This window comes from Ambystoma mexicanum, chromosome 6p, assembly GCF_040938575.1.
Source record: "Ambystoma mexicanum isolate Mex_15411 chromosome 6p, UKY_AmexF1_1, whole genome shotgun sequence".
NCBI classification, from domain to species: domain Eukaryota; kingdom Metazoa; phylum Chordata; class Amphibia; order Caudata; family Ambystomatidae; genus Ambystoma; species Ambystoma mexicanum.
The window spans coordinates 611,702,336-611,727,943 of NC_090935.1; the positions used below are offsets into that span (position 1 = coordinate 611,702,336).

The 25,608-nt window shown below is 44.7% G+C and overlaps 1 protein-coding gene across 8 annotated transcripts in view; it reads left to right on the forward strand.

Annotated features, from left to right (window-relative positions):
• The window catches only part of POC5 (POC5 centriolar protein), a 544,028-nt gene that overhangs the window by 498,260 nt on the left and 20,160 nt on the right, over positions 1 to 25,608 (forward strand). For all 8 annotated transcript variants that reach the window (XM_069627457.1, XM_069627460.1, XM_069627454.1 and 5 more), the window contains one exon: positions 13,318 to 13,497. In XM_069627457.1, the coding sequence (XP_069483558.1) occupies positions 13,318 to 13,497 (180 nt within the window). The remainder of the gene's footprint in view (positions 1 to 13,317; positions 13,498 to 25,608) is intronic.

Here is a 25,608-nt window from a genome sequence, read left to right on the forward strand (position 1 = left end):
GGTTTTCTGCGCTCGCACGAGATCCTGGTGGGGAGGACGCATTGCGTCTTATTGGGAGGCATGGCAGACCATCACTGAGGACCGGTGGGTCTAGTCAGTCGCTCAGGCGGGCTTCCACTTCCCCCTTCCCCACCCATCAATCCTCCCTTCCAGCAGTCGGCGTCACCCTCCCTCAGAGCCGAGAGTGAGAAGTTACTGGATCTCAGGGCTGTGGAACCCGTTCCTTGAGGGGAGCGGGGGGGAGGGCTTCTATTCCCGGCTGTTTATGGTGCCCAAACCCAACCAGGCTGGCCTGCGCACCATCCTAGACCATTCCCAGTTCAATCTCTCTCTACCCCAAGAGAAATTCAAGATGATCCCACCCTGTCAGATAAAGTCCTCTTTACAGATGGGCGATTGGCTCAGCATGGTGGACCTTCAGGATGAGTATATGCATATCCTGATTTGGAATCCGCATTGGAGATACCTATGGTTTTCTGTAGGGAAGGAGCACTTCCAGTTCAGAGTGCTCCCTTTTGGCCTAAGCTCGGCACTGCGTGTCTTTACCAAGATGATGTCGGTTATCGCAGCTTATCTTTGGCTACAGGGTATCCATGTGGATCCATATTTGGACGATTGGCTGCTGCGCAGTCCTTGTCCGCTGAAAACTTCGAGCAATCTTCAGTCTCTCCTCCAGCTCCTGTTTCACCTTGGGCTGTCGGTGAACTGGCAGAAATCTTCCATGATGGTCTCTCAGGACGTGATTTTCCTGGGTTTTCGTTGCAACACGATCAACTGCAGAGTTTACCTCACCGGGGACAGAATGGCGGATCTGTTGGCCACGTGTCAGATGTTTGCGTAGTCAGAGAGCATGTCAGCCTGGTGGTTCCAGAGGCTTCTGGGCCTCATGGCCTCGTGTGTATTGGCTCTTCCCCTTGCTCAACTCAAGATGAGGTGGACGCAAATGGCTCCTCGGAGTTCTTGGCATCAGGCTGTGGATCCAGACTCCAAGATAATAGCGATTCTGGCTTTCATGAGAATGGACCTGGTGTGGTGGTCGTCTCTCAGCAACCTGTCGGTGGGTGTGGGTTTCCAAGACCCTGCTCCGATGGTGACGATCACAATGGGCTCCTAACTTCTGGGGTGGGGTGCGACGTTGGATCTTCTTTAGGTCTCTGACCTCTGGTCTCCACAAGACAAGTTTCTTCATATAAATCATCTGGAGCTCCTGGCGATTTTCCTGGCGCTCAAGGCATTCAGGCCAGTCATTGCCAAAAAAGTGGTTCGGGTCCGCACCGACAATGTGGTGTCCACATCAACAATAGTGGGGCACCAAGTCTCCTCCTCTTGTGGATCTGGCCATTCAGATTTGGGAATGGGCAGTTCAGCATGGTCTCTAGCTGGTGGCAGTACACATCTCGGGACAGCTGAACGTCACGGCAGATGCTCTCAGCCAACAAACAATGGTCAGCTACGAGTGGGAATTGAAGGCAGAGGTCCATTTACAGATATTCCTGTGTTGGAGCACTCTGGAAGTGGATCTCTTCCACTCATAGCTCCGTAGCGGCCGGCCAGGTTCTGGTTTTCAGAGCTTCAACATCTGTCGGTGTGTGCAGCGATCAGGCGTCCGCTAGTTCCCAACCTGCTTCACCAGAGAGATCGGCAACTGTGGCACCTCTCCCCACAATCGTTCAGCTTGGCGGCATGGTGCCCGAGTTCAGATCTTTAGAACATCTCAACTTTTCTGCTGACAACATGCACATAATTCAGATAGCCAGGAAGCCCTCGACGAGGTCGCAGTATAAGAACAAGTGGCTTTGGTTCTGTCACTGGTGCTTAGCTAAACAGCTGGCCCCCAGAGTAGATATGATTGACACTACTGTCTTTCGTTTCTCATCTTGCAGAGTCAGGCATTCATGTCCTGTCATGCAGGACTTATCTTTCGGCTGTGGCCACCTATCCATCCACGGACCAGTGCTCGTTCTCACTATCAAATCCAGTGATTAAGCAGCACTTTGCGGGTCTTATGCGTCTTTACCCTCCGGTTCGTAAACCGCATCCGACGTGGGATCTGAACGTGGTCCTTACAGCGTTGTGCCATAAGCCTTTCGAACCAATGGCTAGGGTAGATCTTAAGCACCTTTCGTGGAAGGGGGCTTTCTTGGTCGCTGTTACCTCGGCAAGGCGAGTGAGTGAGCTCCAAGCTTTGTCGGTGGAGCATCCCTTCTTAGTCTTCCACAAAGATAAGGTTGTCTTTAGGACAAATCCTTCTTTCCTACCAAAAGTGGTTTCCGATTTCCATTTGAATTAATCAATGTCGCTGCCTGTCTTCTTTCCAAGCCCAGCTTCGGAAGCTGAAAGGGTTTTGCATTGCCTGGATGTTAGAAGAGCTCTTAAGTTCTATTTGGACAGAACTTCTGAACTTAGGATTTCTTCTCAACTTTTGGTGACCTTTGGCAGCCCGCAAGGCAAGCAGACCTCCAAAGCGACTATCTCCAGATGGATTGCTGCATGTATTTCGGAATCTTACACTGTTCAGGGCCTACAGCCTCCTAAAGGGATTCATGCACATCTGGTACAGGGTAAGGCAGCTGCTGTTGCCTTTCAAAAGTATGTCCCCTGGTAGACCATTGCGAAATTGGCTTCTTGGGCCTCCCCATCATCTTTTTGTAAACTTTACTGCTTGGACTTGAGCTCCAGATCTGATGCTCAGTTTGGGCAGGCTGTGCTTAAACCCCTTTTTCAGTAAAGGGGTTTCCATCCACCCATAGTTAAGGTGAGGCGTGCTTGGGAATCTCCCATACGTATGGAGGAAAGGGGACGGGATGTAGGAGTATAACCAGGTAACTCACCGTAGTGACCACCTTACTCCTAGTCCATAGTCCCCTTTCCCCCATACGCCCGCCCGCCGTCCCCTCTAATAAGGTTCCTCTATTATTGCTTAAAGGTTTCTGACCTGGCGATAGAAAAGGACTGATGGGCGATGCGCTGGGCGGAGCTAAGGAGGCCGGGGTTACGGCCACGTGCGGTGCCCCACGTAAAAGAGAGGAAGGATACATTTTTGAAAAATTTGCATTTACAAAGTGCTCCGTCCTGTGGGACGGGACCAGAGGAATGTCCCATAAGTATGGAGGAAAGGGGGACTATGGACTAGGAGTAAGGTGGTCACTACGGTGAGTAACCTGGTTATTTTCCAACGCTGGCATTCGATAACATCGGACAAGTGGGTGTTACAGGTGGTCCGCGAGGGTCACACCATAGAATTCCTAAACCAACCTCCATCCCTTGCTCCCACCCCTCGCAAAGTGCATATGCTAAAGCAAGTCATGTCCGAAGTTCAAGAATTACTGCACAAAGCATCAATAGAACCAGTTCCTTACCCTCAGAAGGGAAATGGTTTCTACTCCCGTTTCTTTCTAATCAAGAAGAAAAACTGCCAGTAGAGACCCATATTAGATTTGAGAGCGCTCAACAAATACATCAAACGCATCAAATTCAAGATGATTTCCCTGCAGGGCGTCCTATCGTGGCTAAACAGAAACGACTTCCTAGCCACTCTGGACTTGGAGGACGCATACTTCCGCATTCCAATTCATCCTGCCCACAGACAGCTCGGCTCACCGCTTAGCATGTTTGAGTGACAGGCTGTTGAATGGGGTTTTTTCTGCATAAAAACAGGGCATTTTGGACTGGAACTTCAGAAGTCGCCACAGGACCTAAGAATCCAAAGATGGAAGAAGCTGAGCCATCTGCAACGACGACACCACCGGTGGAGCCCTGCTGCAACAAACTCACCGCTTTCCCAACGACAAGAGAAGATCTTCTGTTGGGCGAGTCTTCTTCCTTTGAGCTGGTGGGATAAACCAGTTCGCCCCTTTTGCCTTCCAAAGACGTCTCTTGGTCGAATTGTGTATACTCTATATACTGCCCTACTTATCTTGAGAGAGGTCTGACTGCTCAGCCACAGCTACCAGGTAAATCTGGGTGGTGCAGACTGCTACCAATTGGGTTTACTGCTTACTCCTGTAGTCTTAATCTTTTTGCAGTGTTCCCCAAGGGAACTGCACAGGATTCTGCCTAACATTCACCGCACACGGTCATCCATTGAGTACAAAGTTCTGGTCGCAGCCCCTGCTTCTCCTGCTAGTTCGGACACCACCTTTCCCATCCCGCTACAGGGTAATTGGTAGTGCCCACGCCAACCAGGAGAGCTCTGTATCAGCAGATTTATTGCAGAACTCTGCAATCCCTATTCAAGGCACAGTCCGGGTCGCCGCGCTTTATAGTCCGGGCCATTGCGGTCTGTCCAGCACACCAGTGGCTTCACGCACCGTGGCCCATTGCTGTAGTGCCCAGACTTCGCTCTGTCCTTTGTTCTCTCGCATCCGACCATCTTGTTACCTCTTTCAGTAAGGCTCCTGAACTTCTCTCAGCTCACACAGCCGATTGCTCCAAGCAGAGCCTCGAGCTCCAGCACAGGAATGCTCCACAACCTCATAAACCCAGTAATATTTGTATGTGCATGAATGCACCATGTAGCCTCCAATATTGCACAGGATCATGTAGGATCAGCAGGAGCTCAGAGTTCCGTTCTACGGCTTGGCCCTGTAGCCACGCCCCCCCTGTCTTGGTTATCACCGTAGGAGGCCTCCGTGCACTGTTGACATCTGTTACACCACATGCTAGCTGTTGTTCCCAGCCTTGATATTCCTTTCACTGAGACTTTGCAGGTCTGGTTCGAAAAGGGCAAGGGCACTTCCCTCCTTGTCGTCCTTTCGTTTCTCGCTCACTTTCTCCTCCTGTTGAACTGCTGTCCTGGAATAGCTGCCTCCTCGTGCGGTTTGCTTTACTTGAAGTGTGCTCTCGTGCTTCACCTTTTATCCCTGTAGGGAAGGGAAAGGTCATTTGGGTGTGTTGTTGTAATCAATTGCCTGACTCTGCCTGACCCTTGTCTTGGGACATGTCAGGTAAAGAGCCCTGTTTTTTCTGTTGTCTGAATATCCTAGGGGGTAGGATGGGGAAAAGGTGTTAAAAGGAAGGGGGTATCACGTCTCTTCCATCGGTGTCCCACTTCCACTCCCCGAGGACCCATCATCCAGGTGATCCTCCCTCACTAGTCACCCCCAGGAACTGGATCCAATAGCGATGGCCTTGTCCTGGCCACCTGGATGACAGATCCCCAGGGACAAGTCAGTGAGACACCTTCAGGTTTCTCAAAATACCTAAAAAAGCCCTTAGGTTGGAGGAAAATGGAGAGGGGAATTAACTAGATGAAGGTCCTGTGGGTTTACCCACTTTGTTGTTGTCTGTATTATAAATATTGTATTGATTTAATTGTAGTGGGCCCTGAATTAATTAGTCATTTTTATTTTCTCTTCATGGTGCCTATGATAGTCATTTTAATATTGTGTTTTAAATTGTATTTGACGTATCATGTATTTGAATGTATTGGGTTTTATATTCTGCTTCATCTTTTTTTTTTTTTTTTTACTTGGTTTGTTTGTTAAAGGTTAACTTTGTTTAGCCATAAAAACAATTTTTAAAAAACAATCTGATCAGAAGCATGTTTTGGAGGAACCAGTTTTTCAGGGCCTGTTGAATCAACAGGACCCATGAAGCCTTTAGCTGCATGCTTCACTCTTGGAAGCCTAAGGTTCCAGGGCCATGGTTTGTCTGAAGAAGTGAAGAACCTTATGGTGGGTGGTTGCGTTTCTGCTGAAATTGCCTCAGTTCTCCTTTGCTTCAGTAGATGGTGTGCTAGACTTTGCATAGTCTCTGGCTAAGGAAGGTTTGCGGGTGCTACCTTGCTGAATTATGCATTTTCATACAGGAGCCTGTGCAGGGTTCTTTCTTTGAAATACTAATTGTAATGCAATTTCTGAAGTATTAATGATTTCTTATTCCAGTACCATGCATACTGGCACGGTGGGACTTAAAGTTGTTCTTGGCGCACATGATGTCCCCACCTTTTGAGACTGTTTTCTTTGTGGTCATCACAATGGCCACTACATTGCTATGTCAGATGAGGATCAAATGGTGCATGTCCAGGGGAGGCATAGACATAACATCTCCAGGTTGATTCTTGCATGCATTGGTGATGTTCTCTGAGGAGGGGCTACTGGCGCTCTCCGCCCGGAATCATGCAGCTACTATTGGTTTCTAGAGACTAGATTTGGGCGCAAAGTTTGAGTCCTTGTTTGCTAGGGCTGTTGTACAGCACATCTTTCTTTGACATCTATTTACTTGCCCCCCTGGTGTCTCTGAGGCCCTTCCTTATTTTGATTGGAATTGCTGGGAGGGATCGGTCAGAAATTAGGAATTTACAGAGGAGATTCCATCCATCAGAATAACAAGTTGCATACCTCACTGGTAACAAAGGTTCTGATGAATACGTCTGCTCAAATTCCATATCTACCCACACTCCTCCCCTAGTCACCTGGGAATGATCCCAATCCCCACTTGGCAAGATGTATCCAGGGAAGGGTGGGGCTCAACTCGAGCAGTATCACTTATATCTTAGATGCAGTCACGTCCACAAGGCACGCTCTCCCTACACCACGTTATAGGTGTCCCCACTGAGCGCTGGTTTGAAATTACTGATGTACCAGCCTGCAAGCAGAACATTTCAAAGATAAGGAATCTGATGGGGGTGACATGGTAGCCATCAGTACCAATCTCATCTGCAAGGTAGGTAACTTGTACTCTGACGTTCCATACTCCTTCCTACATACTTGTGGGAGATCGCGCTCGTGAGGACGGGACTGGAACCATTTATTGGTGCCTAACACTTCCCTTAAAATTAAATGTGCTATGCGTCCGCATGCGTGCGTGCACAAGGCCAAAGCTCTCCATGCAATTCCCACAGCCTTACCCTGCTCGGCCACTTACATTGCCTAGGCCATACCTGACTGATGTCTAGTTTTAGCGGTGAAGGTAGAGGGAATAAACAGAAATAGGCACCATGGTCTAGGTTTGTGAGCCAGAACAATGAGAACCTTTACTTTCATTTCCATGGTCTTTGTCCTTGTCAGGCTGTTTATCAGGCACAGCCTTTCATACCGACCCCCGACCCATATTGTTGCACCGATCCTTTCTTCTTTTCCCCCTTCACCTGTCCCCTTTTGTTTGTGTGCGTCCGCCACTTAATCTCACTTGCTCTCTTTCCCTTCCTCTCACAGGGGAGGGTGGTACCGGTCAGACTGAAAATGACAAAAGAGGTGGTTAGATTGAAAGTCTGCATCGAGATTTTACAAGGCATGTGTATGTTCAAAGCAAGCAATGTGCTGTAATCTGATAATTGTGTTCGGTTATGCTGAAAAATCTATCCCCTGTGGGTCTGTGTTTGGTATTTTGACACTTTTTCAACAGAACCTAAGCTTGTTATTAAGTGTAGCATTTGTTGGCAAGGACTGAGTAGAGCAGCTGCTTCAGTTGTCATGTCGATAGATGGTAAGGCATGAATGCGGCTCAACTGTTTGAGCAATAAATTGGCATTTGTCCTTTGCCCTATTAGGTCTTCCTTAGAGCAGTTATATCTGACATGTTTATATGAATGTTGATGCACTCTTTGAATGAGTATGTCTGGTAAACTGGTGCTAGGTCTTGGTACAGCACAATAAATGACATATCAAGCATTACATGCCCTCCTACACTTAGTATCATATATCTTGTATGTATGTTTACTATTTTGGAGTGGTACAGTCTTACTTTTTGGTCCCATAGTACACAGAATATTGTGTTTTACATTGTCCTTGAAGGTGTATTTTAACATTGATGAAGCAGGTTCTTTCAGACCAACAAAAATTCCATCCCGCTGAAGAAGCTGAAAGCCTGCTCCTTTCTTTGGAAATATTTCTCATGAGTCCCCTTCCTCCTGCCTACAGGAGGTTAACTTGTCCCAATTCATTTGCTTTCTGGGTACTATCTGTTCTATTCTCCTAATTATGTGCTCTGGCAAGGCAAGGATGGATTTGGCTAAGCAACCCTGCTCATCTCTGAATTTTGTTACCTTCTCCAGTTCTAATTCAGCCCAAACAATGGGTGGTTTTTCGCTGTCCTGTTTTCTGCACTGTCTATGGATGTCTGGGGGTAATATGCCCAAAAACAGCTAGTCCATTTCACTTGGTGTTACGGGGCCGGTTTTTAAGATGTGGTTTGTCTGGCTGTACCACTGTTCTGGATTCTCTCTAATATCTGAAAAATCTTTAGTAAAGGACAATAATTCATGCGGTTCTAGGGTACATGCACATGTGTGGGGTTACTACTATCAAATCCTGGCATTTCTCTCATTGGAAGGTGGTGTGATGCAGAGTGGGGTGAGGGAAGGTCAACAAGCCACCACAATAGTATCGAAATGATATCTGAGCAATGATCTGTAGGAATAACCCCTTTTTGGCTATTTTTATCTATTTCATTGTAGCACTCTGGAAGACCATATACTACCTTTTTCCCTTCCTGATTACCGTTAACCTCTCTATAGGCTAACCATACTCTGGTACATAAGTATTGCACAATCCCATTTGCCACAGGTTCTTATAATTGATGCGCGCTACCCCTAGCTATCTGAATCCCTTCTTCCCCTTTTTCTATCCAAGCTTTTGCAAAACATGTAGCTTTGTCCATTTGGCAAGCAGTTACGCTGCGAGTCTGGCACCTAGGGATGTCTGGTAGGCCGAGGTTTTTTTTTTTTCTTTTTTCTCTTTTTTTTTTAGATTCTTCACATAATTCTGGTTGATTATAGGGAGGCGGGGCAGGTCGTTTGGTGAGGAGGCGTACCAGTAAGGGGTCAGTCTCTTCATCAGTGTGCGTAATGGGTGCTTTGGCATTAGTACAGGGCTTAGATATATATGCTCCCACTGCCTGTATTAAACATTCATGACCATCCTGCTCCATCCTTCTTTATATTTCTGGAGCTCATACGCTCTATCTTTCTTTTTCTGATTGAGGCATTTTGTTCTTTAACTGTGCTTCTCATTGATTTCTGCCTGGCATAATCTTCCCATTGCCTATTGATCTCCCACTGTAGTGGTCCTAACAGTTTCTCACCTTTAGCTGATAATATTTCTCTAAGGTACCCTATTTTCTGCATATCAAAGAAACCATGTAAAGGAAATTGGAGGTCAGAGTTGTTGGCTGTATACTTGTGCCATTCACGTTAAAACAGGACTATGCTCAGTCCCTTCTTAATCATCAATTCCCAACCTGGTGTGCCTTCTGGACGGTCACGTTACATCCTGCTCCAATGTATTCAAACGCTTTCTGGAGTAACAATTCAAGCCACAACAATTGACCTTGGTACATGCACTTCCCATAATGTCTCGTAATTGCTTGTGATCACAAACGTGCTCAGGATGTACTTAAGGGCAGTACCTATCCCAGAGATGTTGTAATAACTACTTCATAACCAATTAATCAATAATCAGACTCACACTCACCGGATTTTCCAGATGCATCACAATCAACACACTATGTTGGAGCCTCGCAGGGCGAACTTTGTGCTGATTCTGAAACAGGCGACTTCGGTCCCGACGGGCCTGCGTGTTAAGTCTGGCGGGTCTGGCCTGAATCGTGGCTGCAGGAAACCAGGTCCTCTTGTGCAGTGCCCTCCACGATAGTCAGCCGTCAACTGCTCCTTATCAACCGTGGTGCAATGTCCAGCTGGAAACGTCTGCGACTAAGTCCCACCAGAGTCGCATAATTTGTAAGCGAATTACAAATCCACTCTAGGTTCTACCCCGTCTGGAAAGGATGGAGGAAAACACATTGATGAAAGTCCAACAGAGGCAAAAGTTGCATACTACAAAATAAAATAATTTCACTTAAATGGGAGAGGTACGATGGGCAAGCCTTCATAAATCTCTTTTCCTCAATGCACAGACTCTCATATTTATACCTTGATTTCCAGACACTGCGTGCAAAGTTGTAGACATTGCATATTTGTCTTATCTTGCTACGTTGGCATGAACATTCCTTGTGGCAACGACTTTTGTATGGAAATATATCGCACATCAGCAGTATACATTAGTGATACATGATTCATTCTTTACAGTTCAAAATAGCATGCGGTCTGCGCAATAGTTCCTTATCCTACAACCGTTCAGCAAGATTACCTTGTGAAACAAGAAACCTGTTTCTGGCAATAATGTATGCTTAAGCTAACACGGCAGTTAGGCAGGGAAACATCTTGACAGCCTTCCGCAATTATTTGGGAGGAAATGAGGCTCAATGTTTTTAAATGGGAGCATCCATTTTGTGAAAACAACCAGCCTCCTCTGTTCATGTTAAGCTCTGCTCTCGCGGCACTAATCAAGCAAACGCCCCCTACTGGGTGCTATTGCTTACTGCCGCCAGAGAACAGAGCTTAAAATGAAGAGAGGAGACCGCCACAGTAATTGCCTTGACTTTCATTTGACATTTTCTGTGCTCCCCAAGACCAGGGAAGCAAAGAACTTAAAATGAAAGGCACAGAAAATATAAATACTTTGCCGGCCGCTGTCCGTTTTCATAATTGCTGTGACTCTGTTTTCAAGTTTCCCGAGCACGGTAAACTAAAAACAAAAGTCGCTGCAATTATGAGTACTCAGCCGGTGTCTGTCGAAGTATTCATAATTGTAGTGACTTCTGTTTTAAATCTCCCGGGCTCCCCGGCAAAGGGCAACCCGGGAGACTAAAAATGAATGGTACGGCAATTATAAATATAACAGCGTTATACTTCTAATTGCAGATGGTTTTGTTTCCAGTCTCTCAGGCTCCCCGGCCCAGGGAAGCCTGGGAGAAGGGAAACTAAATGCGCAGCAATTATAAATACAACAAAGTTGTATTTATGATTGCTGGTGCTTTCGCTTTAAGTCTCCAAGGCTTCCCCGGGCCGGAGGAGCCCGGGTAAGCAGGCAAAAGAAGAACAAAAAGTACTCTGGAGCACAGGGCAGGGGCTGACAGAATTCTCTGCTCTCCGGCTGTAATCAGCAAAAGCTCCCAGTAGGAGGCTTTTGCTTTATTATTGCCGTGAGAGCAGAGCTTAACATAAGCACAGGAGGCTCATTCATTTCCCAAAATGGATACCCCCTAGTGCTTAAAACGTCTGAGCCTCATTTCCTTAACATTTTACATAGGAACTTAATTTAAAAATATTTTTTATATATATATATATATTTGAATATGGCCCATCTTTTTAAACAATATAACTTTTGAGTGAACTACTCCCTTAACTCTTTAAGATTAACTCATTTTTTAGGGAAGAGTACGTTTATATAGTTCAATTAACATATGCATATATTGAGCCTACCATTTCTTATATTTCTCAGTGATCTGTAAATGTTTATTTTTTTATTCTGTCTGGGTTGGAAATGTTGAAATATAACCTTTTAGATTTCCTTTAGTATTGCATGTTCTACATTGTTTTCCATTTACTGAGTAATATTTGATGGTTACTGCTAGTTGATGTGAAAGTGCCTGTGTTTTACTAGGGGTGTTTACATTAAGTTTAATTTGTAGGGTTATCTCCTCTACTACTACAGGATAATTACAAACGGGGTTATAACTTAATACAATGCCTCCACCCATGTCTGAGATTTTCTGGGTGTATGTGGGAAGTCTGTGTACAAAAAGGGGTGTAGGTGGTAACAGTAAATTACACCCTTCAAATAATATCCATTTACCATGCAATATGAACACGAACAATTCTGCTTTTATTTCGCTCACACCTTTGAATTAGCATGTCACTATATAATCTTGTTCACAGCTGATTGTGATCCTCTATTGATTAACCTTTTAATATCAAATGACATGCCACCCTTTTCTGATTCCTATCTCTAAACAACCTGCAGCGCAATCCTTTTGCTTCTCTGAACCCAGAGAAAACAGAGCAGAATATGCTAGGACAGCCATTTTAACCCATCCACCAACACCTCACCTGCGCTTCTGTATGATTGTTTCTCAAGTCCGCCACTGCGATTGGAGTGCTCTCTTTCTGTTCTGCTTTTGAGGTTCTTTTCCACTCCATTTATTCTTTTTTCCTCCATTATGAATGGGTCATTTTCCTTGGTATATGTCTGTTATGTCTATTTGTTTGTGCTTGTTAGCGCCCTGATGCCTCTGGTCATGTTATGTAGTGCTATACAAATAATAAATAAATGTAACGTAAACAACCTGCATCTCTTTAGGTTGATTGAAATAAGTTTCCAAAGATTCCTGCAGAATTCGTTAGCCAGTGGGATTTTCCTCCCCAATCTTTTTAATTGGGTCAGTGAGACATCTATATCCTTTTCGCTTGGCAAGCCGGAGATCTAGTCCCGGGCAAAGTGAATGTATAGATCATATCTGTTAAACCCCCTTTTTACCTTCAAATTTCCTCCAAACATCTGAACAATTTAGGATAATTATAAGGCCCCCTCTGGCTGAGGCTTCAGCACATGACATTATCAGTGTTTCACTTATTGACTAAAATGCCCAGCAATGAGTAGCAGTGGCACATTTTAAAACAGACAGCTGCTCCGTTTTCACTCCTGTCACCTCAGTGCAATACTTGAAACTGGCTGAGGTCAAGGAAGCTCATTGCCCTTTGCTAATAAACCAAATCTACACTTAGTGTCATTAATACAATTCTTGATTTTGCTTTCTTGTAGCCCCACAACATGGACGCCACATACTGAACACCCATGTGTTTCGTTGAGAATACACTCTGATGCCGCGCAAAGTGCATTCCTGAACGTCTCCTGACAATATCGTCATGTCCCTGCCCACCTGAAAAACATGCTATACAAACTCTGAGCATAAAAATAATAACCTTTGAATAATGAAAAGCCTGAATGATAAAATAAACTGTCCAGAAACTCCCAGATTCAAACTGTTGATCTTTTGACAAACACACCTGCAGCAGCCATTCTAACACCCTTCTATAACGTGGAGCCACCTATGTCCTGAAGGGAGCTGTGATAAGTGTGCAGACCTGGACTGGGCTATCCTTGCACATTGCTGAAAATCAACCGACCGCTTGTGCCAGCAACCTGATGGGAATTTGTCTTTTAAGCACAAATGTGCCCAGTTTGCCCCACCTGTAATATGTTCTTAGAACTTAGTTCAAAATGTTTGGCAATACATTGAATACTACTGTGTAAGATGTGTACTTGAATGTTTCAGTCACGCTTTCAGGGTTGATATTACTTTTGAAGTTATTGTCATGCTTGATGCCCAGGTACATGCATTGACATTTTTCCTTTTTTGTTCACATTAATGTTGCGTTGCTTATCCTAGAAATTATACTGTAGTGAGGCAAGTAACTCAATGTAAATATACTCATTAGTAAATCATGAATTTGTTCATATCTATGTTTGATTTTAGCCTGTGATGAGAATTGTAACATCGGCTCAGCAGAAAGCGGGAAAAACAATAACTGCCCGCATCACAGGACGCCCTGATTTGACACAAAAGACTTGTAGAATTGGAAGCAACATAACTTCAATAGGGGTTTCACCGCCAATGAGCTCTGTTGTTGTGGAAAAGCATCATCCTCTTACGCAGGTAAATCTTCTATTTCAATTGCAGATGTGTGTGCTGTGAAATTATAGTGGCGTGCAGTATGCTCTACTTTATCAACCGCCACTGTGGTTCAAGATCACAGATTACTACTTCATTCATACAAGTTCCAACCGTTTCACAGCCAATACCAGTAATGTGTGTGCCTAAGGGCACCTTCCCATGCCACGTCATATAAAAGTAAAGTACCCCTTCACATTCAACCTCTTGTCATTGCCAAGGTAAACTCTATGGAACTCGCTCTCTTCATTCGGTAGTGTGGTGGCCAAGATTGGGCACCTTAACAAGAGCCCCCTTGGCCGGCCTCAGGAGACACAGGCTGATGGGGAAACCCAGCTTCTTCTATTAGATAACAAATACACAGCATACAGAGTGGGCACCGGATAAGCAGGGAAATACAGCAGAACACATCTACTAAGGCAACACACAGAGCTCTGAGGGGCCCTCCCTCAGAGCGCTGGATATATAGCATATCCTAAGTAATAACTAATTACTCTTACGTCCCTTCTCCTTTCCTCCATACTGCACCGGTGTCCCTTCCAAGAGACGAGAGACGGAACCTTTTTCACCAGAAAAACCTTCTTCCCTTTTAAATTTAGAGGCGCGCGGGGGTGCAGCACTGGGAGCATGCGCTGCCCTGACTCTGCCCTCCAGCGCCACACCTCAGTCCCCTTTTCCTTTTCGACGGGAACGGGCCGAATTCACCAACGCTCCTGGGTTTGGCTTCGGCCATATACTCCATGCGCGGATACTTCTTCTGTCTTTTTTTTATCATCAGGTACTCAGTCCTCAGGCGCCACGCTCCTCCCCGGCGCATGTCGACAGGGTTCATCAGGTGTCCATCCTGCGACAGGCTCTTTCCAACTTCAGACTCCCACGCCCTCTGCCTACATTGCCTTAGCCCAGACCATGGCTGGCAAGCTTGTACTGCGTATGACGCCCTTTCTTCAAGGTCTCTGAAGAACAGACTAGCCAGGTGGAAAGAGCTCTTCCAGAAATCAGGAAAGATCTGGCTACCTGTTGTAGAAAGAATCATCTTTAAAACTGTGTATAACCTATAAATGCCAACAGGACACAGCTCCTAAGTATTTAAATATAGCTCTTCAAAAAAAAGTATTCATAAGGTCCAACAACCACAGACTTCTAGAGATACCCGTTACAAGACTACTAAAGCAGGGGTTAGCAGCTGCCAATACTTAGCCGGCAAATATTGGAGCTCCCTTCCCAATAGTATCAAAGAAGAGTACTACTTCTCAGGATTCAAAAAATCACTCAAAACATGGCTTTTTCACTAGAATAAAGGATAACAGTCTTGAGTGGGTGTAAATATGCTCTATTCAATATGTACCGGTCATCTTTGTGTAATAGAATGTAATTATGTTTCTTGAATGTCTGCATTGTGCAATATGTGAAATAATCTTGTGTAATATGTGAATTATCGTTCTGCAACCTCGCCGTGATACCGAAGGGTCTGGGCGTGTAACAAATGTAATAAAATAAAAATAGATTGTTTCATGTGTTTCAAAGTGTTGGGGCACTACAAATGTAAATATCCTTCAGAGGCTTCATGCTTGTTCCACCAGGGCTAAGGCAGCAGTGTTGGCCTTCTGAAAGCATGTTCCCATGTAGACATCTGAAGGATAGTCACTTGTCCACTTATGTCTTTTTTAAGCATAATTCTCTTGAGGTATCTTGCAGATATGTTATGACATTTATTTGGTTAGGAACTATTCCAGAACATGTTCTCTTAAACTCTGGCAAGGCATCTGCTGTCTACTTAACCCAACATCCTTGGCTCTGTACAATCGGTTTACTGACCTTTTGGGAATATGAGCAAGTCTGGACATCAGAATACAAAAGAAAATGAACTTCATGGTAATTCTGGTACTCTTGGTTCTTGCTCTCTCTCCTGCACAGCACACACCCGGTCATCCCCTCCCAGCCTCTACTGTGGTACAACATTCAGGTTTGGGAGACCTGTTGAAACCTGGAAAGGCCAGTTGGTGAAGCATGTGTTCTGATAGGCTGGGCTCCATGGTGCAGTTCCAGTTCTACATATTTAATGTATTTTTATTTAATATATTTATAAAGCGCTTTAACAGAGCCCACAGGCATAGAAGCGCTGAGACATGTACAAAAGCATAGGCATAGTGATTGTAGCCGCCTGTCTTTCTCATCCACCTGTCCTCTCCTCCTCCTTATCCCTCCCCTCCTCTTGTTCCGGCACTACCGCTGTTGCTGTTGAAAGTGAACGCCAACTTACAGGGGCACCCTTTAAATATATTGAGATACCCCTGATCACGCTCACACCAGAGTAAATGCACCCCTCTAGGGAATTATAGTTCCTTGCACTTGCACTATTTGAAATGTCCTTCAGTTGAGGAACCTTTTAAACAACGGACATTTATTCAGATAGACCTCTGCGCCCTTTTGTCCATAAAGGAAAGATTTCTATGTTGGTCGCATGAATTTTGTAACATCGAAGAAAAAGTGGTTCCTCTACTCCGTTTTATGAACAAGGGTAACAAGGGAGTTAGTATCATTCATGCGCCCATTATTTAATAAAAAGACTAAACTTTAGTCAACATTTGGTTTTTTGAAATGTAAATTTATAGTAAATAAGTGCCCTTTTGATGACATGTGTTTCGACGATCACAGTCGTCTTTTTCAAATCAGGGCTAAGTGGAATTATTGATTGATTTGTAATGAAGCTTTTCAGCATGTCAAACAAAGACATGGGTTCAATCCCATCCTATGGCATCCATACAAATCCATCCGCGTTCGCCAAGCCAACTTACAGGGACACCCTTTAAATTTATTGAGATACCCCTGATCACGCTCACACCAGAGTAAATGCACCCCTCTAGGGAATTACAGTTCCTTGCACTATTTGAAATGTCGCCTGGCTGATTAAGATAGTTGTTTCACATTCTGAACTGTTTCAAGGACTTGTAAGAATGTAACTGTATTCTCCCATGTTCCCTCCCTGTGTGAAGTGCTTTGAAACGCATTGTGTTTAGGCACTATACAAATAAACAATCAATCAAAGAAACAAAGTGGGGTCGGAAAGCTAGGCCACAAATTCAGCAGGACAGACAATTATTCAAAGAGAATAGTCTTCAACCTACGTTTAAAGGTTTCTAGGGAGGGGCAGGATCTCAGGTCATGGGACAGAGCGTTTGAAAGGCTTGGGCTGCCAAGGAGAAACACCCTTCTGATACAAGGGACAGTTTGGCCGTTGGACTTTGTAGCCGAGAAGAGTTGTTCAACCTCAGTGTTTGCCTGGTTGGGAGCCAGGACAACCGATTTGAGAGATAGGCTGGGCTTTTCCTATAAAGGCCGGCATGAGAGATGCACAAGGTCCGAAATGTAATACTTTTTCTGATTGGTAGCCAGTGTAAGGATCTCCTTGCCACTGAGACATGAGTTTTATGAAGCCCCATAACCACCCGAACTGCATTCTTTTGAATGACCTGAAGACGATTTAGTTTACCACTGCCCACGCCCTGCTGAAGACTGGAGCAATAATCTAGGCGGGCTCCAATGACGGCAAGGGCCAGAGTGGCACAACAGGATGAATCAAGGAATGGTCTGAGTTGAGCCAAGAGCGTGATATAATGGTATGTGCAGGATACAAGACTGCTGATGTGCGTTTTCATACTGAGCTCGATAGGTAGAGTCCAACTTACACTATTTGGGTGCAATGCCGATGATCATAATCTCGGTTTTGGCGCTGTTGACTGCCAAACTATTGTGCAGCATCCACACGTGGATATGGTTATAGACAGTGTTTGTCGCAGTATCCACGATATGATTCCCAGTGAGAGGAATGAGGCACTGTGGCTCGTCAACATAGTTTGCATACATTATGCCCTCTGAGTCTAGCATTTCAGAGAGGAAGAGTAAAAATATTAAACAGAGTAGGGGTCACACAAGACCCCTGTGGGACACTGCGGGAAAGCACGTAGTCCTCAGCCACAGCATCCTCATGATGGACTCTAGCTGTCCGGTTTGACCGAAAGGAGTGAACCCAACTAGAGGCTTCACAAGAAAAGAAGGCATAGTATTGTAGTCTAGCAACCAGAATAGTATGGTCCACTAGAACGAAAGCTGCGGTGAGGTACAAAAGCATCAGGAGAGCAGTTTTACCTTTGTCACAGTACTGCAAGAAATTGTCTTAAGATACAGAAGTGTTGATTCAGTACTGTGAGCTCTCCTAAAGCCTGACTGCTTTGGGTGTAAGATGTTGTGAAGACTTGCGAAGTCTTCGATTTGGCGATGCGCGACCTTATCCAGAATCTTCGGTAGAAAATGGTTTTGTAATAGGGTGATTGCTTTCAGCCAGGTTAGGGTCCAGCAGAGGTTTTTTGAGAGGGGGAAACATCCAAGCTTGTTTAATATCTGTTGGCACATGGCTCTCTAGGAAGGAGGCGTTTTCAAATGTAGTGATAAGAGGGGCGAGTATCACTGCACATGATTTAACAATGGAAGCCAGGCAGCTATCACCCCTGCAGTTTGTTGGCTTAATTCTTCCAAGGGTTTCCAAAATATCTGCTTCAACCACCTCTGAGAACTTAAACTGAGGAGGAGGGGTGACCAGTCTTCGGTTCCTGCAAGTAGGGAGACTGTCTTTAAGGATACTTGGATTACTCGTGATGTCGCCCTTGATTTTCTCAATTTTGTGCATCATCAAATTCTGGATTGGAGAGCACCAATTGGTATTTTTTGTGGTCGTGGATACGGGGTGACAGGGATCCTCCAACTATCTCAAGATCTTTAACAGTTCCTTCGTATTAAAAGCTGCCCCTTAATTATTTTGTCGTAGGAGAGGTTTTGTGCAGTGCAGATGGCAGTTGTGTATGCCTTAACTGCCCATTAATAGTTTTTCTCTTCCGTAGATAGTTTTCCTCCATCTACGTAACGCCATTCTTTCAGACACTTTATGAATTTCAGAGGGGGTACCATGTTGTCGATGGTTGCATTTTCACAAGTCTTTTTTTCAGTGGGGCAAGGCTGTTGACGGCTATGGGCATCTTATTGTCATAAACTATGGCCAATTTAGTGACTGAATCATAGTAAGATAATCCAGAACGGGGACAAAGAAAGGTAGCATAGAGGACGAGGAGAGTTTACGCAAATTCCGACAAGACATCTTAGATGGCGGGTCTCTCATTTTCTTGGGCGACATGCTCCAGGGTAACTGGAATTGTATGAGGTAATGAATTAGACCAGAGACAAGAATTTACTTCATCATTGACTTTCACTACCCCATGTGACGCTACACAATCCAGGATCCTTCCTGCAGTATGCGTAGTTTAATATGTTGTATACAGTTAAGGCCCTCTACGTTGGATTGAACATTTTTCGCCAGAGACACATCACTACTCAATCTAAAATGGTTATCATGGGAGACCTGAATATGAGGTTTAAGGGAGGAGGAGATAAGATCACAAAAATTGTGTTAAGAACTCAGACATATTATTCGGCGGGTGATAAATCACAAAGATATTGAGCATAGAGTTATTATCAATCAACACTTTCGCTAACAGAGTTTTACAATCGGGAATACTAATGTTGTTAACTTGACAGATGTTAATGGTGGAGTGGAAAATAAGGGCCACTCCTTTTCACTTTCCAAAATATGGTCTGCTCTTAAAATGTTGTAGCCCTGGGGCAGGGCCAGTGTAATGGCTGGCCCAGCTGCGGCATGCAGCCAGGACCCTGTGATGGCACAGATGTCTATGCTCCAGAATGAAGTCTGCTACCATCCCAGTACTTTTCAAAGCCATTCTTCAGAGAGGGTGATAATCCTAAACGCAGTTGTAGCAGTGAGGGGGGAGGGTATTGATGTAAAGCTGTAGCCCAGAAGTCTCAATAGCAGGGGTGCACAGGTTGTTGCTGGTACAGGACCCGGAACACAATAGTTCACAGCCTCCTAGGGGACCTGAGTAGTTGAGTTTTGGAGTTCTTAACAGTGATGAACCATGAGGGCGATGGAGCCAGCACTAGTCGATGGGGGGCTCCTATTGGACAGAGGTGCACCGTGTAGACAGTAAATGTCATTTTTATATTTACAGAGGGAAGTCCCTGGCTTGAAATTCTTGTCATCTGGGGACGTTGGGGGAGAGACGGCATCCTCATGAAGTGCAGGCACCAGGTCACTTTGAAGCAAATCAGGAATAATGTCATGCGTACAGTCAGATGGGGGCACGACAGAGGGCGGAGCCGAATTGCATTGGGTAACCTCAATGTGGCTCATGGTTCTACTAGAGTCATGAGGATGAGACACGATGGCCGAAGTCTCCTGTGAAGGTGAGGCATAGTTGGAAACATTCCGAGGTTTAGATTGGTGTCCAAGCCCACGCTTGGAGATAAGGCAAATTGAATGTATTTATCCAGTATCGGGTCTCTTTTTGACAACTTAATATCTTCGGGCATCTTACAGTACATTTCAACGTGGATTAATAATGAAAGATGGGAGTGATATAATATGGAATGATATGGCATTTATAACGTGCCTATACACAAGTGTTTCAAGGTTTCTTAACTAAGAACTCGAGACTGCTAGCCTGACAAGCCCAGACGAGAACTGACGAAAACGGGCCTCTCACACGCCGGCGCTGACGCGCCACCAACAGAGCTATAGGGCCGCAGGTGATCTAGGTAATGTAGTTCTGAGAAACTACTGGTGGCAAAGAGCACTAGCACAGAGCAGCGTTTACAAATATGCTTGAAATGCAAGTAGAATGCTTGAAGTAATAAGTAAAGTTTGCAAGTCAAATCTAGCTATTCACAGTAATTAACAAATTGCAAGAAAATATTTCAATATAATGCAGCCTTCACAGAGACACGGGCACTCCGTTCAGTAAAGGGAATGTGACAATTGCACTCAGAAGAAAAAGACACAACACTCACGCAATGCGTGCAGTGGTGACAGCGTTGTTTGGGGGAAAAAACAATTTTCTGGGTTAAGGTGGCAGTGCAGGTTTACTCATCTAGTTGGGAAGGATGGAGAGTAGGACTAGAAGTCTTAGAATCACCATGGATGTCATTTTTCCTTTTTACTTTTCTGCTCTGGAGCCCTTGCCTGATTGGAGGTTTCGAGGTATGCATGAAACCAAAGCTGTTATTTAGCATTAAACCTGCTGTTATTGACAAAGGCAGCTGCTTCAGTTAGCCCGGTGATTAATCGTATGGCGTGAATGCTGCGCAAATGCTTCTGAGACCGAAATGGGAATATGACCTGCATATATTCCTTACATCAGATAGTACTAGCATGTTTGTATAAAGGTTAATGCCCTCTTCACATCGGCATGGCTGGTACACTGGTATTAGCTCTTGATAGAGCACATTATCCTCTTCTTTATGCGAACAGTAATTATCATGCAAACATCCTCTCATATGGATGTTTTTTAATATCATGCATGTCTGTAATTGCATTTCGAAGAGGGACTGTCATATTTTATGGCCCTGTAATAAAGTGATAGTTACGTTTTGTGAGGGTGTTTACAGCCATGAGTAATTGGGGTTTGAAGGAGTATTTCAAAATTATTAGTGATGCCATCACAGATGGCACACATTTTTAAAAAATGTTATGGGTTTCAGTAACAATCTGTCAGATGGAGCAGTCATGCTTCTGCTTCCAATATAGAATGTCAGAAGTATTTAAACAGCCAACAGAGGCTAACCCTTATGTAATAATAGTCAATAACTCAACACTTCAGCTTGCATCTTCTTTGGGCTGGGCCAGTTATTTATGGCGCTGACACAACTTCATGCCTATAAATATAAATGCAACAAACCATTGCAAATCTATTGACTTTGTCTGTGATTTTTTTATCGTGTCTGGGCTTAGAAGTAAATCGTACCATTTATGTTCACAAAGCCAGACCTATTGGCTTTACCAATGTTAGCTTCTGAAGGATTAGATTAGGACCTGCTTTCCCTTTTGTCTAAGATCTTTTTGAATCTCCTGGTAGCTGTGCCAATCTGGAGCTCAGAGAGAAGAGGTATATTTCGTTCAAACCTGTTGTACGTGGAAGAATTGTCTGTAATCCAGTGGAGGCTCAGATGGTGAGCTCTACTCAAAACACTTCTTTGAACCTGGTGGCTGGCTATTGCACCCATGTATTGCAGTTGTCACGCATAACTCCATTATTAGATTCTGCCCCCACTGAGAGAGAAACAGTGTCATTAGGCTAAACCTGAGCATTTAAAGCCCAGCTCTGGACAAATGCACTTGGAGGTACAGGTGACCTAGGACCGAGATAGCTGTGAATTTGGGATGAGAACTAAGACTGACTCCATTTAGGATTGGAGTGTCACTAGACCTCAAGGTTGCTCTTTGTGCTGATTCCACCCAAAATCCTATTTCTGTTATTTAGTCAAGATTCTATACCATGTTTTTTATGCACTAGAGCACTGTCCATGGGCCAGTGAACACTGGGGTAAAGTGCAATAATGAGACCTTGGAGTCGAATCATACATCTTAGAAATAGGGTGTTTATGCAAAACCCTTGCAAGTGTTGGCCTTGAAAAGGTTACAGGCTTGTATGAAAAAGTAGCATAAACAGTATGCTAAAAATGTAAAACAAGTAGTGTTTACATCCCACTTAGGTGATACATGCAACTGAGTGAATGCTCAAGAGCGCTGTGTTCATCTGTCGTTTATTAAGATAAGCGCTATATTATCCTGACCCCTTGGGGTTTGTATATGTTCCCTGGGGCAGCTAACATAGGTCACAGACCGCTAACCTGGTGGCCCAAGTCACTTGTGTTACCTAGCAAGTAGCTAAGCATCAGTAATGTGTCAGACTGTGCCTGTGTCTCTGACACTCTCATCCTCACAATCTTATAATTGTGGTTTCTGGAAGGGGGCAGGACTATGGATTTGGCTGCTGTTATGTGGCCACAGCATTTACCGGCCTGGAAGAATCTGAGGGGTGGCTACTCCACCTGCTCCACCAATTTAGAGCATGAGCCACTCTACTTTGTTTATACTTCTTTGTGACGGATCAAAGACCGGAATTAAGGAATCCAACCATATACTAATGACACGCCAGCCACGAGGATTCAAAGTCAAATATATTTATTCAATAACAGCATTTGATCAAATGGATCTCAGCACCCCACGATGTGTAAGGCGGACACCGTGAGAAGAGAGAGAGCAAGCACTGTGAGAAGAGAGAGAGCAAGCACCAGTACAACAGACACATATATAGCAAACTTCACAGCATTAGAAGGCATTGCCCAGCCCCCTTTTTCAGACGTCATCAGGCTAGGGTTCAAGGGGTTACTGCGTAATTAATTATAATAAAACATTATACATTCTTGCTGCCAGTACCAAGACAATTTACTATCTGAGAACCCGGGTGCATCTGGACGGAGAAAGGCATATCATGTTCCCTATAACGAGGTGGCATTTCTTGCTTTACCAGCTAACGTTATCTTTCTGTGCTAAGGTCCAACAGTTCTGAAGCAGAAATGAATAACCACTCCCGTGGAGGAGCACATACAGCCATATATAATTCTTTTTAGCTGTCTGCTATAATGGCTTAACGCGACAGGATTGCACCTGGGTAGGCTGATTACTCGTGCTTATGTACAGCTTCAAGGTTCTCTCACTATAAGACACAAAAATTCATGTGGCAGCCTGGCATTCCTAACTATGTAAGCAATTCAAAGTTCAAGCAGTGTTCAGTTACTGTGCTCAAGCTGAAAACCAGAATAATATATAGCAGAGAGCAGAACAAAACTGAAAATGGCACCCTTACACAAAATGGCTTCTCGAGCAATGGTTTCAGATTCACATGTTGCGACATTGTTTCGTGATGCAAAAGTGATACGATTGTGCTTAGGCCAGCACATAATCAGACGGCATAGTTGCATTTATGTTTTTACAAATCCTCCTTTTGGCCTAAGCAAAGAGAATCGCCCAAAAACTGCATCTTCCTCAGACCAAGTGTCTGAGCTGTTGTCCTCGGAACAACCCGAACCAGTCTCATCGAAAATGTCAATGGACATGAATTCTTTAATCGTGGCATCTTTTGCTACCATTGCATTGTTGGTGATTTCGGACAGTTCGGGTTTTAGCTTGATTTTGGTGACAGCCTGCGCACAGCTACCCCCTATCATGGTGCAAATGGCGGGCAGACACTGCACGCAGCAACAGAATAGTACAATACTGAGTATTATGGGCAAAAATTAGAATATCTTCCACCCCCAGGATCTTAGCATGTCCAAAACCAGCCACCAATGTTCCAATCACCCTTGGGCACATGAATTACTGTACTTAGTAGATGAAACCTTTTTATTGCTTTGAATATTGTGGGGTAGGTGTCGGGTACGTAAACGCAGCACGCAGACCCCACTAATTTGCATACACCACCACGTCTGCCAGGATGACGTCAAAAACCATCCTATTTTGAAGGCCCACTTATCGGATTGCTTTTTGCTCTAACGTCATATTATACATTACTTCTGTTGTTTCGTTAATTGTTTTCTTCAAGACGCTAGCTAATCTTCTAATGTTGTATGAGTTGATTACCTGTCCCCAGAAGGGTACAAAAGATTTTGCCACATCCCCAAAAATCTCCTAGGTTGCATCACCATCTGTCGCCTGGGGTGTGGTTCGGAAATTTTGGAAGTCGTTGCAAGATATACTCCTGGCAAGAGTATCCCCAAGTAGCAGGTCCCTCCCCAATCCCTGCATAACCATGGGTATGCCTCATCCCTGCATACAAAATAAACGGAACCCCCTATGTACAATGGTCTGCGCAGCTATCAAATGTACCCATTTGGCGAGTGCCATTTCTTTGCATACAAAATTGAACAGTGTGTGGGCTATGGTTGATTGTGTAGGCCAGTGGTGTGGCATCCCTGTTGCCCCCGGGAGCCATCTTGAAAGTGATCATAGATTGATAGGGTCTGGAAAGTCTATCGACAGGTCTGGTAGATGTAATGTTTGGTTTGCTTTTATCTGCAAATATTGAACAACCCAATGGTGTCAATACAAGTCTCTCGAAATCATTAATGTTAGCACCATCGAAGTTCCCTGTAGCACTATCCTTCCATCTTCCGAAAAATAGCGCCCTAAGAGAGGCTTAACAGGCAGTAGTCAGAGGGAGAGAATGTATGTACCAACCCAGCCCCCTTTCCCCATGGTGTGGCAGATGTGAGGATACCCAGCAGTCTGTTTTGTTCAGGATGGCATGTGTAGCGTTCATTATCAGCAAGAGGGTGTTGTTATCATAACCCCCTCTGTTTAACATCCTGAAGATGGAGAGTATGAGAAAGGACATGTGGGGTAACCATTGTAGTAGTGATCATAGTCGGTAATATAGCATCAAGCTGATATAAGTGCTCCAAGTACCATAACAGGATTATCAAACATATTACAATACATGTGGATATTGAGACCGATACACATTTGGCCTTCAAGGACCATTGTTTCATCTGTATATGTCTACCTTCATCAAACTGGTCATCAGCATTGCCGGTACGAGCAGACCCAAACACAAGCATAGTTCTCTAAAAGTTTCTTAGCGTCTGTTTATAAAGCCTCGCTGTCGAGCTTTTTCAGTTTGTCCGTAGGCAGCACCTGATCGCACAGCTATTCTTGTCTGTGGGCAGCATGTCTGTCCTTGCCAACCCCTGCCCTCTCTCGAGCTTCCAGCAGAAGTCTGATGATGGGGCTGGCTTAACACAAATTGTCACGATGCCTGCCCCCAGACATCAGGAGCAGACCCATCTGCCCAGAGTACAGGCACCCATGAGAACTTGGGGAGGCTCAAGGGACCGCCTAGGGGCTTTATGGACTCAGTCCTGGCGCCGTTGGCGCCAGGCTCATATTGCCTTTTTAAAACTAAGCAGGACATCCTGTAGAGAAATCATGTACAGGCCACCGTGAGGCCTTGAAGGGATTACTTTCTTTCAGGGACTATTTTTCTTGGGTCTGGTACTGGAACTATTTTACCTCGGGAACTACTTTATGGTGGCTATTTAAACCACGCCCGGAGATCAGCACACACTTCGCGTTATTCTGCATCTCTGCAGCGTAACGCTCACCGTACCTGCAGCTCAGCATCCAGTCTACAG